This window comes from Haemaphysalis longicornis, unplaced genomic scaffold (genome assembly GCF_048455015.1).
Source record: "Haemaphysalis longicornis isolate Haplotype H1 unplaced genomic scaffold, Haemaphysalis longicornis Haplotype H1 scaffold_3, whole genome shotgun sequence".
In the NCBI taxonomy this organism is placed as follows: Eukaryota; Metazoa; Arthropoda; class Arachnida; order Ixodida; family Ixodidae; genus Haemaphysalis; species Haemaphysalis longicornis.
Window position 1 is genome coordinate 99,471,546 of NW_027526335.1, and position 18,536 is coordinate 99,490,081.

Here is an 18,536-nt window from a genome sequence, read left to right on the forward strand (position 1 = left end):
TAGAAAAACTCTATGGGCCCCTACGGGATAAGGTCAACGAATGCGCGTCCCCGCCCTGTGGCGTGCACGTGATAGGCCGCTGGCTGTCCAGGGCCTATCATGCGCGCCCATCATGCGAGCTCCACTCAACGAAATTGCACATTTCCAACATGCGAAAATAGGTACAATATTATTTCATGCACATATAACGTACAAAACAGTTCTTGGCATACTTCTAGGTGTACAATCAACCAGATTGGCGAAGAAAAAAGCACTATATTACATAACGGTGATCCATAACTTATGGCAAGGTGGAGTAAGATATATCGGTTTTCGAAGTTTGGAAATAAAACAATTATACCCGGATAAGTACAGTATTTACAGCGCAATAAACAGAAAATTCAACGCTCACTGCGAATCAAACGGTCTGGTTTGTATCTTCTTGTCGAATGCGCTAAACGCCAAACGGCAGTTTAATCATGCTTTGCTTACGTGTAAAAAGTATTTTTTCCCACCAAAATAGCGGTTCTGCAATGTCGCTGGACTCAAGCTAAAATAGCTAAATTAGGAAACATGGTTAAATAGCGCGGTATGGATGGAACAACAAAGAAGAGACCGTGCACACAGAACTAGCGCTGGACATCAAATGCAATCTTAACCACACGCAAAAAAGAAGTTATACAGGAAGGACGCATGCGTGAACATAGCCAAAACAACAAGAAAGAAATCTGAACGAAGTCAAGTGGTTAATTTTGTTACGCACGTGGCTCACTTTGTTACGCACGTGGCGAGGGCGCTTTTAGGTAACCTATTTCTTTTTTTTTTGACAAAATCATAGATACCGCGCTTACACAGTTACCTCTGGCTTTCATAATGCACCACGCTTCAAACAATTCACAGGCTGGCATGGTCCTTAAAACAGCGCCATGTTGGTGTCTCCTCGAAACGTGAAAAAGGTGTGGAACGCTCAGACAGCGGCAGAAACGGTCAGCTAAATGGCCTACCGCAGCGAGTGCTTGAACAACTGTACGGTGCTCTCGGAGCCTATCATTGATAGTCTATGCCGCGCTACTTAACCATGTTTAATAGTTAGAACCGACTAGCCAACATTTATGCATTGACAGCTAAATTAGGACCTATAATGCAAACAAAGCAGCTAAAACAGGTACTCGTAGCTGAATTAAATTGTTGGTAGCTATTTGAGTCCAAAAGTAGCTAGGTCTAGCTACAAAATAGCTAAATTGGTCACACTGCCCGTTTGTTCACGCTGTGCCTTGAATCATGCAGTCTTCAGTAAGTCACGTGTACTCCTACCGAGAAGGAAGGCGAAGGAGGTGCATGCTGCTGCGCTTCTGGGTTTTTCTGTGCCCCCCCCCCCCCCCTCCCCCGTTCTTCACCTCGACCAGCGGTGCGCACGCGAACACTAGCAGGCTGTCCACGCATAGAAATGGGACTGCCTCTCTACGCCCCCACTGCATTAATTAATGACGCTGACCGCCCACATTACAGTTTGCACGGACAGCCAGGGAGCACTACGAAGCTTCGCCACGAATGACATTAAATCCCCTGTCCACAGTAGCCTGACAACATACATGCAAGTTTATCCCCACCTACACGTTTTCCTCGAATGGATCCCTGGCCAACAAGACATGGAGGGTAATGAACGAGCTCACGCTCTGGCCCGCGACGCTCATTTCCCGCGCAGCCCTCAGCCGTGGCATGAGGAATACAATCAAAAAGAGGATAGAGCAATGCATCACAAAAGGCGCCGCGAACGTGTCGGCAACCTGCGCACAGCAAGAATGCTACTTCCCTCCCCATCTAAATTCATGTCACGAAGGCACGCTAGATGTATTAGACAGGCGCAGACATTGTCCCTGTCCTGTGATCTGTTCCTCCACTACACACAGAAGTCACCAGGCTGTCCGCACAGTCAGGTTTGCGGTGGCTATCCGGACAATGAACACACGTATTGGCGCTGCGTACGGGCGAGCTCATCTTGCACATTTTTTCCGGCCAACCCCTTCCCCCTGATATCCCCTGCTCGTGGTCTATCTGGGCTGCTCCCCCCGAAAACCTACGGGCAGCCCTGTGGTCCCTTTTTCTGCCCACATTGAAACTCTTTGTGCAGCTCCGCCAAGCCCGCCACCGTCAGAGGACCGTGGGACACCCCCTTCCTCCGAGGACTGATAACTCCGCGGGTCGGACTTGAGCTGACGAATAAAGTTTCATCTCTCTCCCTCTCTGTCCACGTGTCCGTGGCGACGCCCTAAAGTTCCAATCTTCCGTTTTTCACGAAAGCTTCTCTGGGGACGGTGGGAGAGAGGCGTGATCCTGTGCATTGATCCTTCGCGTTTTATTTCTGACGCTTGTACGCTTTGACCTTGAGCGGCGCTTTCCCCCTCCCCGCTGCGCCGCGTGCTCCTCCGTACCTTTCCCGGCGGGCGCACCTCTTTTCCTTCGGTGGCTTCCGATATAGTCTCGCCGATTTCACAGACGGGCATTTAGGTTACTACGGCCTAATGTGCATACACAACAACTCATAGGCAAAAAGACCTTTCATTGACGTTTTAGTAGTGCGTAAAAGCAACCAGTGCGTAGAAATCCAGTTTGGGAAGGCCTTTGCCGCTTTTTCGATTATTTATTTACGCCTAACTTTACGTTATAAACAGGCACGACTGTTGGCACAAAAGTCACCGGAATATAAACTCTACGCGCTGTCACTACTCTAGTTATGCATACGCCAGTTGGGGGTTGTTAGCTTGCACCGTTACGCGCAAACCTGGTCACTGATATTGTTCGGCTCTACCCGCCTCAGCCGCGTATGCGGTTGTGCGTGGCAGCTCGAATTTGCCTTGTTCATCGGCCTACTTCACCTGCTTGTCATGACTCGTTTGCTTGCCTTTGAGTACCGGACCCAGACAAATGGGCTCGTTGAGCGCTGTGACCGGCAACTTAAGGCCGCGCTCACCGCGTACGACTGCCCAACACGATGGGCTTAGAGATTTCCCGTCCCACTTCTGGGCAAACGACCCGGCATCAAGAGGCACCTCACCTGTTCTGCGGCTGAACTTGATTATGGACCCCAGCTTCGCCTGCCAGCCGACCATTTCGAGGTACCGCCAGTGTTGCCGGTTTAGCTATTTTGTAGCTAGACTAGCTACGTTTGCAGTCAACTAGTTACCAAAATGTTAAGTCGCCTTCCGCCTCGGATTACGTGAAGCCCCTACGCTCGATCCTTGCCGACCTTTGCCCGCAGCTTACACGCGTACAAAAACCCCGAGCAGCTTGTGTGCTTCCGGACCTTGAACAGGCAACACATGTGTTTGTGCGGTACAGACCCGTCCGCCGCCCCCTGCAGCCGCTTACGTTGGCCATTTCCGTGTGGTAGAGCGACACTCCTCTACGCACGCCATCGACAAGAGTGGCTCCCACGAAACCGTGGTTTGTGCATACGTCACCCTCACCGAATGCCACCCTACGACCCTTTCCACCGTGGCCACACAGCGGCGCCGCCACCATGCTACGCTCAGTACGTCGCACCGCCTTTTCCCTTAGGGATAGCGGCAAGCCGGGGCCGAATTCTCTAAAGCGACGGGGCGTCGTTTTGAAACGACGGGGTAGCGCCATGCAAATGCATGTGTTCTGGGGTTGGGTCCGTCGCTTTGGGGTTGTCAGCAGGTAGGGTGAGCCGCAGAAGTGCGCTGTGGCAAGGGCGCGAAGCGACAAGTGAAATGATGAAATGACGGGGGGGCAGTGGGTGTCGCTTCGCGCCCTTGCCACAGCGCTTTTCTGCGGCTCACTCTACCTGCAGGCAACCCCAAAGCGACGGCCCCAACCCCAGAACACACGCATTTGCATGGCGCTACCCCGTCGTTTCAAAACGACGCCCGTTTTTTAGAGAATTCGGCCCCCGCAAACAGCGTTACGCAGGGGAACGAGCGGGCTCACCCACAGGAAGGCTGGCACGCCCCTGCCATCAACGGAGTTAGACCCCAGTGTCTTCAGAAATAAACTTGCTTGGACACCGCGGTCTGGTCCTGTCTCTAGACGTCTCTGTGGCAGCTCTAGGCACCTTCACGTCCCATATCGCCAAGAGGTGCCGGCCTCTACTCATTCTTGTGATTGCGATTCTACTAAACGGGAACAGTTTGTTTATTTTTAATTGGCGTCACCCGTGATACGTATGTGGTACGGGTAGGGCTTTTATTTTATATTATAACCCTTTAGCTTTATGTCCCTTATGTCCCCGCAAAATGCCCTCAGTTATTATTGTATGGCCTAGGCGTTGTGCAACAAATGGCGAAAAGACCCGCCATCTGTTTGTATGCGTCACGGCCTGGTGAAATTTTCGCGAGGTCACAATGACGGGGTGGATTTTTGTAAGCATTATGCAGAATGCGGCGTATCTCCATGATTGCAGTACCGTTTTTCACTTTTTTGTTGGGGGAGGGGGAGGTAAAATGACTGTAGCGGCCCTCAAGTATCTTCGAATATTTACGCGCGTGCGGCGTGGGCAAGTTTTAGTGCGCGGACATCCAGCCCAAACTGAAACAGTGCAACACATTTGCTGTTACTCTGCGCGCTGCATAGAGCGCAGAATGAATAAATGCTTGGCCCACTGTGATATGCATGCTTCCTTATTGGCCTGACTTGTCTAAATCTGAGGTTTCACGTTTGCGTTTCATGCATTCGACAGCTTTATCACTGAGACATGCGCCGAATTTTTTTCGTGCTTTGCGGAAGTATGTGACTCTACATATATAGCATGTCTGTTCTGGTACAAATTGCCGATGCTACATGCATTCTTGTTCTTTACAAGCTCGCGTACTTTCTTTTCCTGGAATGCATTCGGCATTGTGGTATAATAGTTAAAGGCCCGCACGGTGCGCGCAATGATAAACAGGTAGGTGAGCGATTGCAATAACTCAGTCAATGTTCACTCAAGTACATTCATATGAATAAAATGTCTGCGTCATTAAATGTCAAATTTTTACGTGCTGCTGTACGGTGTGCCAGAAGGAACGCTGTTCGTTCTTTTGCTGACACTGCAAAAACGAGGGCACTCTGCGTGATTCTCGGCCATGCGAAGGCGAAGAAGGTGACAATGGTTTGTAATGCCATGCGTGCTAAGTATTTTGCTTTATTTTCTTTTTTTCTTAAACCTTTGGTGTTGAATCACCTGAAATTATTTCGTCCCTTTAAGTTTCCGTCTGGCTTTATTTCCCGTGAATTTTAGTGTCAAATATATCGTGTCCTGGCCATTAACCCCCTGAGTATACGCGTCACGGCTTTTGTGGCACCGAGACCAGCGCAACTCATGATTTTATTTACCATGGTTTGCCACATTTGTCTTGCCGCCACAAAACGATACGTTGCGTAAGAACAGCGCATCTTGAAAAATGACAAGTTCCCGTGCGTCTTTTTTTTTTTCGAGCAAAACACGATCTATCAATACCGCGCGCCTCAACATATTTCTAGGCAAAGGTTCGTAGGAAAGCCAGCAGCGCAGAATCTGTGGCAATATGGTTTTCCGTTTCGCAGGTAATCCTACGGCTTTCATTCAAAGGGCAAGTCAATTTGGCAGTCGAGTTGTCCCGCTTGAAATTCAATTTACGTGGCAACTCAGCGCAGGGAAAGGCCTGCAACACAGTTGCCTTGTGAAAATAAAGTTTCGCGTTCTCGTCCAGTGCAGCACTTTGGCTAACATCCGAATGTACTTTCGGCAACCCTCAAGTTCTGAAAAGCAGAAAAAGATTGTCCTGCCCCGACACTCAAATCCACGGTTACCACTCTTCAATATACCAGACTGTAGTGTCCGGTTGATTGAAGCGCGAGCTCCGTTGTAAAGAAAGGGCGAAATAACGCGCTTACAGAGAGATCCGTTTATGATAAATCTCCGTTGTGAAGCAATCGAATGCCGGCAAAGGTTGATGCCCCCGATATCAGCGCGGTTCATTGAGTGAATTGTTGCGGCAACTTTGCTTTCACCGTTTGCAGCTAAAAAAAATTAAAGCGTCTAGTGTGACTTGTTTTAAAGCACCCTCTTCCTTTCTCTCCAAGCATAATGCACTTCATTCTACCGTTGTCTTAGCTTGTGTGCAATGAAAGGTGGTTGCCCCGAATTGGAGTCTCGGGGGAGGAAAATTGCTTGAAGATTGAAGATTGCGCTGAGAACAGTGGGATTTCAGTCGAGTAAGAGGACAGGACGGGGCGCCGAATCTTATTGACATAGCATCACTCCTCCCCAGGCTTAGTTCTGTAGCATACAAGATATGGCTGAGCCGCTAGTTTCCCAATCTGGCCCGGTTAATAAATGCCCGCGCCCACCCTTAACCAGTAGTGTGTATAAAACGAGCCGTCGGCGTTGTCGAAGGCTGGTTCCATAATGAAGTTCAATTTTACGAATATATTACGAAGTGACGTATTTGCGCGCAGGGACGCGTGAAGTCAAAAAATCTGAAAAGTTGAACATTTTGTTTTGAAATATAACTGGTGCGCAAGAGGTGCGGAAACAAGCCACCTGGCTGAGCAAGGCACCAAAAGAAGCAAGAAAAAGAGTAAGCAATAAAATTTAGCAGGGCGTCTAAGCATTCATTATGACATTGTGATTTCAAAAGTATAATTTTACAATGGCCGAATGTTTCCGCTGATTATTAGTACGTGTCTCTCACACACGTTTGTGTGTCGAAGGCTGCAGGGCATTCCACTATAGGTCAACGGTTAGCCAGCTAGTTTATGCGAGCTGTGGTGGTGTTGGGGTGCAAGCTACTCTAGAATCACCAAGGTCCCTGGTTCGGATAGCACAAAGACGCAAATTTACCCAGCTTTGTTTTAAACTCAATTACCGGCTTATATTTTGAGCCCTCGGACACTTTGTGGACTCTCTGTGTACCATAGGCGCCGGAATGCCGACCGACAGAGTTAAGGATTAGTCTTTTCGCTTTAAAAAGAAAACAACCCCAGCTTTCTCGCTCAAAATTCTGACCTCTCAGGAAGCTAGCCAAACCACTTCATGAAAGTGATATTTGGCATAAAGCAAGACGTTTACCTGGAGATGAAAACTTTAAAATAACTTTCCAGGATTGTGAATATTTTTTTTTGCGTAATTCGCTGCCAAAACACACTCCCCGTGCATTTCTATGGGATAGTTTCCATGGCTCTGTAGCTTGGTCGCGCAACGTGCTGGATTTGAAACTGTGCACACAGCACACTTTCGCCCCCGATTTTAGCTGCGCGGAAGTGTTTTAAATTCCGCCAAATAACTACAGAGTAATCATTATTAAAAAGACTGCCATGAGCCGGAAAGCTGCACTAGAAAAAGCATTCATGTATTTGTGCGCGGAGTCTTTATTCATTCTTGGCCGATTCAGAAAGTTCGTATGCGCCATGTGCTTGTTTGCACAGAAACTCACGATAGCTGGTGATAAAAGTTCGACACGGTAAAATGCGCGAAAAAAAAAAAAGCGGGCGCAAGAAAGAATACTAACACAGGACGTACGCTAGAGAAATTGGTATCAAGAGAACTGCTAGCAAGAGAATCAACAGAACCAAGAAACTGCTGTCAAGACCATCAAGAGAAATTTACAGCGCCCGTCCTGTGTACGAATTCTCTGCGGCGTCCCCGCTCTTTTCCCGCGATTTTTACCACGCCGAAGTCGTGCGCTTGTGTGGACGGATCTGCGTTTTCTGTTGTCGTTTGCCGCACCAAATTACCCCACAAGCAACTGAAGGGTTCTGACCTTGGCCAAACTGCGCATGGACATACGTGTTTGTAAAAGGGTAGGGGCCGGGGGCATATTTCTTTTATTACGGCTTTATCCCTTATTGGCTCTATTTAGGCAAATGATACGAACTATGATAAAATATTTTTTCACCTCCCAGGGTTGATAACGACACATGTCTACCACCCTAGAAATTTTAATTCCTATCAGGAAGGCAGTTTTGGGCGGGTAGTTATAAAAGCGGCCAACAGAATCGGCAGGTGGCTTTTATTTCTAAAGTCTGTGTTTAAAGTGCCCACGCGAACGCGCGCGAACATCTGAAGGTCGGTTGGGCACTCCTTAGTTAAAGTCTTCTAGGCCTGACACATCGCGACACATTAGTACTATGCACAGATGGTCTATCTATAATTGGGGTCGATCATGTCGGCAAGACTCCTTCTTACAAGGCACTATTTATACACTTAAAACATGCGGAATTATAGTGAAAATTTTGTTTTGGGTCACGATTCTCGTCATCAACGAAATTCTACAAAAAATAGGTTGGTCAGGCACCACCAACTCCCGCTACAGACGCCGGTCCGAGGTTGTCACAGAGCGCCATTCTCAGTGACGGAATTGTGCAACGTTCACGTGACAGGTTAGGCCGGCACCCCTCGCAGTTCGCCGCGGTATGAAAAAATCGCTGCAATATTCCAAAGTACGTTTTGCCGGTACTCAAAAAAGTGTGGCCTTTGGCGCTATCGGGTAATTCAAGAAGACAACGAAAGGAAGCCCGCTGGTGGCTCCGCATGCGGCATGCGCTATGTGCATGCGCGCATGCAGATTGTGAAATGGCGGGATTCATCGTAAGAATGGATCTGCCATAAGGCTAAAATTGGCCTTGAAGCATTCTGGAGGTTCTGCGCGTCTGTCGCAAGCCGAAGAAGCTGAGACGTTGAATTCACTCAGAAGGACTAATCCGGAATGACGATGACATTGATTATGGTGATGGTGACGGTGGTCAATGACCCGTAACACAAAGGAAAGTAAAAATACACATGTCTTCACGGGCTCACGCAGCGTAATAACCAAAGAAATTGTGCATTCAGAGAAAGAATTATGAACTGTTTATTTTTATCAGAAGCGATCTCCCACCACAGTATTCACGTTCGCAAACGAAAATAGCAGAGAATTTGCAAGCTGTCATCGTATCATAGGGTACTTTTGACGCAACTACCTACCTAGACCTCGTAAATAAGCAGCCGAAGACCTTCCTTGGAATCTCAGAAAGACCAAGTAGACGCAAGCTATGATTTGAAGCAGACGTTAGGAAAGATATACAATATTACGAAATGAGGTTTTGGGGCATCATGAGGGGAGCCCAAACGCCAAAAGCGATGCTTTTATATCTCCACATTCTCAATGATGAAAACAAATGGCTCCACTTTCTGGGAACGTGACGAAAAGGAAGGAATTTCCAGGGCCGGCCGTGATAAAGCCCGACATCAACGGAAATAAAAGCAGGGAGAGCTGTAGATTACTCCCCTCCAGACAAACAAAAGCACGGAGTGGATTGCGTGGGATCTCACGATTCTTCGCTGTAGTTGATCTGGCCACCACCCAATCTTACTGAAAGGGCCGCTATGAGGCGGAAAAGATGCGATAGAGGGTGAAACACGCGGAAACAAAAAGCAGCTTGTGAGAATCGTCGATAAGAAGCTTCCTACGACTGCTTCGCGGAGAACAAGGCGGCGATACCAAGCTCTCGCGAGCATGACATCCGTCCTGTACATAGTCGCGCCCCGTTCCGGGAACACACCACTAAAAGAATTCCGTTTTATGCCGCGAAGTGACGCCATGTGCGATCATATATATTTTCTGCAATGCGGTTTTGATGGCCGCTAATAGACGTGACACCCCGTATGCCAACAAGAAACCCACAAGGTTGAAATGTGTGCAAATTGTAACACGAACCGTTCCCCGCTAAGCACGCACGTACCCGCCGAATTCCATCCCGTAGCGGAGCGCACAATGCATACTCACATCACCCACGTCAGCTGCGAGCTCCCGAATCCGCAGTCCGATGTTTCTTGCCCGAAACGGTAGGTCTCCCCTCCAGCGCGCACATAGACGTAAACTGCGCCAACTTAGTAACTTCCGGGACTCATAGAAGCCAAATAATAACGTTGAGAGAAGATAAACTGCGCGCGGTGTTTGAAAGCAGAAACAGCATTGGACGCTCGTCAAAGCCACTCAAACGCGGACTGCCGCCGTAGCAGTGATTTGCTCGCCGCGTGTAGCGATAGGGGCACCAGCGTTAGCGCAAAAGCGAGCGCCTTCCTCTGCATAGTATAGCGTCGTGATTGGAACGCCGCCTCTCCCGCCAAGTATAGCGACCTTGTTTCGCGCGGCTGGCTGAAGCGGGCGAAAGGTTAGCTGCCTGCCTGCTGCTGCTGCTGCTACCCGCCGCCGTACGCCCAACGCTCGGAGCAAGTTCGTTTCCTTTTTTGCACTTGCTTTTGCAACTTTCGCGAGTGTTCAGGCAACGGGGACGGCGGCGGGACCGGTCTTTCGATGCGGAGGGAACGGTGCCAGAATTTCGTTTAGGACAAGAAGAACAAGAAAAAAAAAACTGGAAGAGAGAAAGAAAAACATACGTAGATACCCGAGAACAAAAGAACCTATAGTGGGAGGATAGCTCGAAGAACTGGAGCCGAAAATTAGCGCGACAGCCTACGATTTGGAACGCGCGTACGCGGGCGAGCAAAGAGGGGCGCCTGACGCAGTTTTGTCTGCCTACTCGCAGAGGTGCTCCCGCTGATTCCTCGGGGGCGAATCCTTGCTTTGATGGCGTTGGCGGGAAAGAGGAAGTGAGGAGCACCGGTGATGAGTTTGTCGCCTGGCTCTTCAGACGCGCTTGCCTTCGCTGTTGGTGGTTCTTGCGATGCGAAGGCAAGGGGGCGCTTGATGCGTACTTTTGGTTTTATTTGTTATTACTATAATACGACATCCAGGTAGCAAAAGCTACCCTTGTGTACTTCGCTTCTTTTCTATGTCCCGTTTTTTGAGCTGTTATAACATCAAGAGTTCGGCCGAAGTCCTCCTTTTCGGGAAAGCACATTGCAGCAATTCTAACATCTTCTAACACAAGTAGTAACTTGCTCAACTACAAATGTTATGGTCGGTGAACCACATGGATTTTTCTTGTGTTGTAAGATGCAGTATACGCTGAAGGAAAACTATCAGAGAAGTGCATTGACCCATAATGCTAGGGGAAGCTCGGTTGTCGCTAATAGCATGCAGGTGTTACAGTTTGTGCATGCTTTATACGTAAACGGAACGGTACTGCATCAACTACAAACAGCTAATGTTACGGTCGATGATGCATAGGGGTTTTTCTTGTGTTGTAAGGTGCAGTATACGCTGAAGAGAAGCTCTATCAGGAAACTGCATTGACTCATATTGCTTAGAGGATGCACGGTTGTCGATTGCAAGCTGGTATCACGATTGGTACATGCTTCAGACGTAAAGGGTACGGCACTGCATTCACAGTGAGTAATATTTTCAGTATAGGTTCAGGTCTTCAAAATAGGTATAAATTTTTGCTATAGGTCTTCAATATGTGTTTGCAAACGAGACTAGCTTTAATGTATGGTTATAGCGTTCAAGTTCCAAACATGTATAGCTCAGAAATGTGGCGGTGTACGTGTAAATGCCACATTGTTTCTTCTAACAGAATATTTATACTCGTGATGGTCAGGTTCCTAAGAAAACGCACAGGCCTATTAAAATAAGCATAAATTAAATGTATCTGACCGTATGTTTGACTCTCGTGCGCCAAATATCCTTATCTGACACGCTTTAGTAATTTCTAAAATCCATAATAAGCATCAAATATTTAAAAAAAATGCTAAAGCACGCAAGGACTGCGCCTGTCCTTGTATTCTTCTCTCTGCCTGGTGCCTTCCTTCGCGCACTTTACACTTCTTGGTTCAGTAAAAATACCTTACAAATCCCGGATACCTCGAAGCGATATTTACATCGAATCTAAGAATTCAGTGTGAACATTCTCAGTTGAACGAAACCCTCTGCACTACAAACCGCTGGGAACGATCTATTGATCCTCCGTTGTGCAATGGAGGAGCGCCTCCTAAGACTACAAAAAAAGAAAAAAAAAGGAAAAAAAGAAACGTAAGCCGATTTGAAATTGAACGCACCGCCACTTCTGACGAAAGATGGATCACGAAAAATAGCTGACCGGAAGGAAGGCGGCCGCAACGCCATCGCATGCCAAGAAAAGCTCGCCGTCTTTTGACAAGACAGAGGAGAAAAACTGAGATCATCTACAGGCGTCCAGGGGAGCAGGCGTTTTCGGTGCACTAGTCGCCGGCTTGACGTGGGATACGCTTATACCCGGATATATTGAATTTGAGATGAGTTTAAAGATAATTCTAATAAATTTATACGTAGATTGTTCGAAGCGTTGTTCAGGTTCTTCGATATAATCGATGATTCGAAATACCTCAGATCAATACGAACAGGCTCCCCCGAATGCTGGTTGCTGGCTGTTGCGGGGTTCGTTTTCTTGGACGATTCCTCGTCCACAAATTAAAATTTTGGGGATTTCAAATAGACGAAGCTGCAGCCGGGCTATGCGGCGCGCCGTAGTGGAGAACTCGGGATTAATTTCAGTCATCTAGGGATCTTTAACGTGCGCCGAATTCTCATCTAGCTAGAGAGTAGTGAGCATTTGCTCAGAGAACGGAAGCAGTTGCTTGCGGTGGTTCTTTTTGTTTTGTTTTTATTGCAGTTTCTTGCGCTGCTTCTTGTCGAAACACCGTTAACACTTCTGTATTAATTGTGCGGAGTCACAAATCCAACACAAGATGTCTATATAGCATGAAAGGGAACGAGAACGCGAAAACGCACGCGCAGAGAAAACAATGAAAAATTGCGGAACGTGCAGCCTCTACCAGCGGGGCGACAGGAGTTTTGTACTTGCAGTGCGGTCAAAAGCCATCGACACATGCGGGCGCATCTTCGCTATTTCCATCAGCGTCATCAAGTCCAAACAGATCTTAACCCCTCCCTGCACAATCGTAGCCCTTGAAACACCTATTTCGCCTTTCCGTTATGTGTTAACACACCTGGTTAACACACCCGGTGTTAACACGCTTGTTTCGGAAAAGCAAGCTAAACTAAGCAACAAAAAATGCACTTCACGGTTTCGTCAACTCAAGCCTGTCTGCCCGAGCCGCTGATATCGCGGAGTTGAGGTTGCAGGGCGCTTATATGTGGGACACTATCCGGGACGTGGCCAACAGTGTACAGCGGCCAGTGTGCTCTTGCAAAATTTATAAAGCAGCTGAAAAAATCGAGCACCTTTAAATAGGCGCACCACACTAGCCTTTCGGTCGATTAAAACTACAGCGGGTCATAATAACAATAAATTGCTCAGCATGAGAGCGATATTGTAGGCTATCCTGCTAGCACACGTCATAATTGTGCTGGCCGTCAACTTCGCATGATAGGTGACAACGAGACAGTAGAAAAAACCGTCGCGGAGGAAACATTTCCGGCCATTTTACTGCTGCTGTGCATTAACGCGCCGGACTATCTACGAAAGCAAGCCGAAAACCACACGAAGGATAACGTTCGTACAAACCGAACATTCCGAAAGGAACTTCTCTCCGCAGGCAGAGGAAACTGACAATGTCGCGTTCACAGATCCACCGGTGACCTTTTCTGCGGGTTGGTCTAAGAATGGGTGAGCTTTTATACGCTGCTGGCGGCGGTGTTAATGAGATTTTTTTTTTCGACACACCTTGCAGTGACTCCAGTGGAAGGCGCAAGAAAAAAAAAACGCTCGAGTTGAATTGCTTGTAATTCTTGATGCTACCAACAACACCCGCATACCGAGGGAGAATGCGTTTCGGCTCAACACATGCACCAACTCCCTCTCTGCCTCTCTGAATATATATATATATATATATATATATATATATATATATATATATATATATATATATATATATATATATATATATACCCTCCTGAAAAGTTCCGTATATACGGAAATATGGGAATACGGACTACTTTCCTAGAAGGACTCAAAGCTGCAACAAAACGCGGGATATTTTTGAGAAACACACGTGAATGAAATAGTGCATACTTATGCAAACATTTGACACCAATTTTATGTCTGTAAGTTGACTAGAACCGCCAAATCATTGTCCGTATGAATTCCGCATATACGGAGTATACGGAAAACATAGGGAGCATCATTTTGCGTATTATTGGAGATAAAAACAGGAAACCTGTGCCAAACGTTTTTATTGGGCACACTAATGTGATTCTCTGATTTTATACTAACATCTACTTTCGGTGTGCTTGGGGCCGGCATAAACCGTATGAACTCCGTATTCCCATAATTCCGTATATACGGAACGTTTCAGTAGGATATATATATATATATATATATATATATATATATATATATATACAAGCCGTGTAATCTGAGTGGCGCTGGCTACCACCCTCAAGCGTCAGATACAGTTGTAGTAAATATAAATACCCCAGAAAGTGAAGGAGAACACAGTCGCCCACATAGCCGAATTGGTAAGGCATTCGAGATATAATCGAAAGGCGTGGGTTCGGTCCCCACTCTGGGCGCGTGTTTTTCTTTCTTTCTTTCTCACGTAATAATAATAACAATAAAAAAATGTAACGTCACTAACGGTAAAAAGTAGTCTGGCGATTCCCCTATGTCTTCTTTGGCGTTGTAGACTGTCGGCATTTCTTTCTATATATATATATATATATATATATATATATATATATATATATATATATACAACGCTTTGTATTTCCGACGAGAGCGATGTTAATGAGCCCGTTGCAAAGCCTTGATGCTGGGAGATCTCGGAGTCCAGGGGAAAACAGTTCATGCAGTCGAAACACTCAGCAAAACCAAACACAGACATGGCAACGTGGTTTCAGCTACGGTAATTGATTAGGCTGTCGTCAAGCGTTTTCCCCCTTCAACAGCTGTGCGCTGTCATAGCGCAAGGTGAAGGAACGAAAAGAATTTTTTTCACGCATTTCGAAAAGCAAAAACAAAAACTGATAAGAGAAAGCAAGAAATTTTCAGCGGTGACAAAAGCGAGACAAACGCTGTCGTAAATACCATGTTGGCGGCGAATGAAAAAAGCTGCGTGCCTACGACGGACAGAGAGGGAACAATGCCTGATAGCCTTGACATCCACTATTACAGTGTGTGATGGGGTTTTGGCCCTAATATGTTGGTCGGTGAACTTTTTAGGGATCATGCATAGTTGTAGCCTCAGAGCTCGTATTTGGCGCAAGCAAAGGCAAGCTGTCGAGAGGAAGTTTATAACAGCGATGAAATGGGTTGCCGAAGACGAGAGCGAAAAGCGGTGTACGCCGTAACGCAGACCATGATCCTTGGAATCGCCATTCATACAAAAATAAGAATAATATAGGAAGCTAAACCTTAACGCAAACATGACCGTGACCATTACACGAAACAGGTTAAAATGTAGGCGCCCCAACGGAGCCCATTATCCTGGTTCATTCATGGTGTGGCTTACGCTCTCCGGGAAGCCACCGCAAAAAGAACGAGATCACAATGGACGAAGAACGTCCAATCACAGAGTCACTTCTTCTATAATGGGGCCATAAATCGTTCCCTTTTGTGGGCGAGACAGTCGTAACAAGGGGTCTTTATTTCTAGCGGAAAGAAACTAGGGAAATAAATTCCATTGATAAAGCGGTCCTCAAGGGACATGGAGATGAACTCGTGCGGCGCGCGCAATCTTTTATCGCACACTTATCCCCGTAAAAACGTAGATAAATTCTCTATCGCAATGGCGCATGGGCTACACCCTGAATTGCGGTCACCGGCACTGGCTACAATTGCACAGTAAGGGCAAGTGAGATAGGGCGCAAGTAGTGTCCCGCTGTACTGACGAGGAAATGCAATGTGCCGTGTTCGTTTCTTGCTTAAAGTAACATTCAACTTTGTGTGCGCGTTATGATCTAGCTCAAAGTCGAAATCGGCTTTTCAATTTTTTTTAAAGTAAACTTTCCTGCGCGTTACAGTCGGGGGACCGTCAGAATCGTTCAAATACGGTAACTTACCGATTCCTGCAGTGCTCTTCAGCCAAAGTTTCATGACGTGAAATGTTGCAAAAATGCCGTACGAGGCACCGTTGTAAAAATGGTATGATTAGGCCTAACGTTTCGTATCCCTAGGGATAAGCTTGCGGCCTAACAATAAACTAACCAACGTTAAACTCACTGCGCTACAAGCTGCGGGTATACTCGTTGGGGACGTAACACCTCGTCTGTGACGTTTCGCATCCGTGGAAGTCAAGCACGGTGGAGTACTGATACTTGTTTGTGGCTGGAAAATTACAAGAACCCGTGGCTAACTATTTCGTGAAGTAAAGCGGCGAAACAACTCCACGCCTGCGTGTCGAATAGCGTAATAAAAGCGCTTCACTTTAAAACTTCGACCACCTGAAGTTTCTTTACATGCGGGCTCAATACAATGGCGGGTCTGTGCGACCGTTCTTGTATTCACTCTTAACAAAAAAAGCTCGTAAAAGGGTAGTAACGGCTGTATTTACTAACTCCTTATAACTTTACTACCCCCCAGAACGGCACGTAGGTCTTCCTGCCGTTGCAACCGTTACTAGTCTCGACCGCGCACTTAGTAACTGCTGCTTGTTTGATGCTAAGATTCACTGACAGTAACAAGAAGATTCACTGACAGTAACAAAATTCTGTGAATTATAAACGTAATAACTACAGCACTTTTCCCACTCCAAAGCACAATTAAAAAGTTTTTTTTTTTTTTTGCAAATCCGCATGCAGACTAATGTTCACATCAAAATGCATAATTCTAAAACTATCGCTAAAATATTTGATTTTGGCGACAAGCCCACCAACTCTATCAAATGACTTTCCGACGTTGGCTATAAAAGCAAGAGGAGCATATTTATTTATGCGGGAACTGAGTTGTACTCGCTGTCCTCGTGCATTTCTTTGCTCAATTTATTTGTTGGTTGTCTTAGTGGGACATGTGCGTGTTGAATGTGTCCTTGTCCCGCTGTACGCTCAGCCGATACACATTGTCGCGCGTAGCTTTTTACGAGGTTACGCATGGCCAGTTAGTCAAATCCAGCTAGTACCTAGTTTATACTGGGACAAGTAACTGGTTAGTGTTGTGTTTGTAACCGCCACGACCTTTTTTTTTTAAATTGCTTCTCCACAGCAACAACCTGCACGATCGGCCTGGCGAACTTCTCACCTTTAGCAGCAGCAAACTCGTGAGCGATTTAATCGATCGCGGCGATTCTTACAAAGCAAGAATTCAGAGCGCGCTTAACGACATTTCAAGGGCGCGAAACGACCGACCGACCTATAACGTCGCGACGTAACACGCGGAAAATGGGGGTCCCCTGAAAAGTTGCGCTTTTTCGGCACAAAGGTTGCCCTTCTGGCGCGACAAACTTCGCACAAAGGCGCCAGCTGCTTTCAGAGAGCTTGAAAAACGGCCGAGGAAAGTGTGCGATGCCATTGAGGAGAGAGCCGGTTGCGTAGGGGAAACGGCGGCATGCAGCTGTGCGAATTCAGGCAGCGGCAGCGGCGGCTGAAAGTGCACCTGTCCGCAACTAAATTGGGCGCTTAATTCGTGGACCCGTGTTTGTTGCACAGCAAAGATGACGGTCTTCCTTGGGCTTCACATACGCGAAATTTTGGCCTGTCTGGCACTCGATTCAGCCACCTGGGCGAAGTGAAGGAATGCTTGAAAGCGAAGGTCCGCTGAAAACTATTAAAACTGCTGGCATGGCTGACACATGCACACATTATTCTGAGAAGGGGAAACTCGAGGCTTGTTTGAGGCAAAGTGTAAGTACATGAACAGGAGCGGTTCTTCACTGCGTGAGACTAAATGTAGCTTACACAAAATGTCACTTGCACAAATGTCGCTTGCACAAACATGCTGCTTTCCCCTTCTGCACTGTTTGTGGCGTGCGCCAGGACTTGAACCACGTATTATGTGAATGTACGCGGCATAGAGCAGCTAGGACGTCCCTTTTAGTCTCCTTGGACCTTCCGCATTCTAGAGGACTAACTCTAGTGACGTGGATCTCGAGTGACAGGAGCTCTATTGTCTTTCCTGCGAAGCACAGGGCTGGATCAGACTCTCTGAACAGGACTGTATTAATGAGCGCATCATCGTCATCATAGTCATAATCGTCATCACTTCATCGATTGCTTTTTTTATACATCTGGTGTAGCAAGCTAGGCGCCCTGGCGAGGCTAACGTCACCAGTACCATTAAAAACTTCTCTCTCTCTCTCTCTCTCTCTCTCTCTCTCTCTCTCTCTCTCTCTCTCTCTCTCTCTCTCTCTCTCTCTCAGCGTTCTTTTAATCCGGAATGCATGTTTGGCTGCTTGAATTACAATACAAATGAGAAAAGCAAAAGTGCGTTAAAAACTAAGAGAGTTGAGATAAAAGCACAGTAAAAAAAACTCGAGCTACTATGTCTGCAAGAAGAAATAAACAAAATAAAAAAAAGGCCAGCGCTGTCCCAACAGAAGGAGCGCGAGCAGGGTAAACGCGGGATCATCGAAGTGAACTGAACAAACCTCCATTGTATTCATCATTGGGGAAGAGAGAGGTGACGAGAAGAGCGTGAGGGGAGGGAGGGAGGGAGAACAGCCGGAGTTACATGGTACGGGCGCCAGAAGGCTATCCTCTTTCGACGACATTTGCAGCAAGGCAAGCAGGTATACGCTAGTTTTTTTTATCATCAAGCAGTTT

At 47.0% G+C, this 18,536-nt stretch overlaps 1 protein-coding gene across 4 annotated transcripts in view; it reads right to left on the reverse strand.

Moving 5' to 3' along the window:
• Positions 1-18,536, reverse strand: part of LOC144174931 (sialin-like) — an 82,988-nt gene that overhangs the window by 37,683 nt on the left and 26,769 nt on the right. Inside the window, exon 1 of one of the 4 annotated variants that reach the window (XM_077703920.1) lies at positions 15,843-15,891. The exons of 2 other annotated variants lie outside the window; for them this stretch is intronic. In XM_077703920.1, coding sequence (XP_077560046.1) covers positions 15,843-15,876 — 34 coding nt within the window. In that variant the 5' untranslated portion in view covers positions 15,877-15,891. Of the gene's footprint in view, positions 1-9,725; positions 10,038-15,842; positions 15,892-18,536 lie in introns of those variants that run through there. One more of the 4 variants, XM_077703923.1, reaches the window with a different exon arrangement.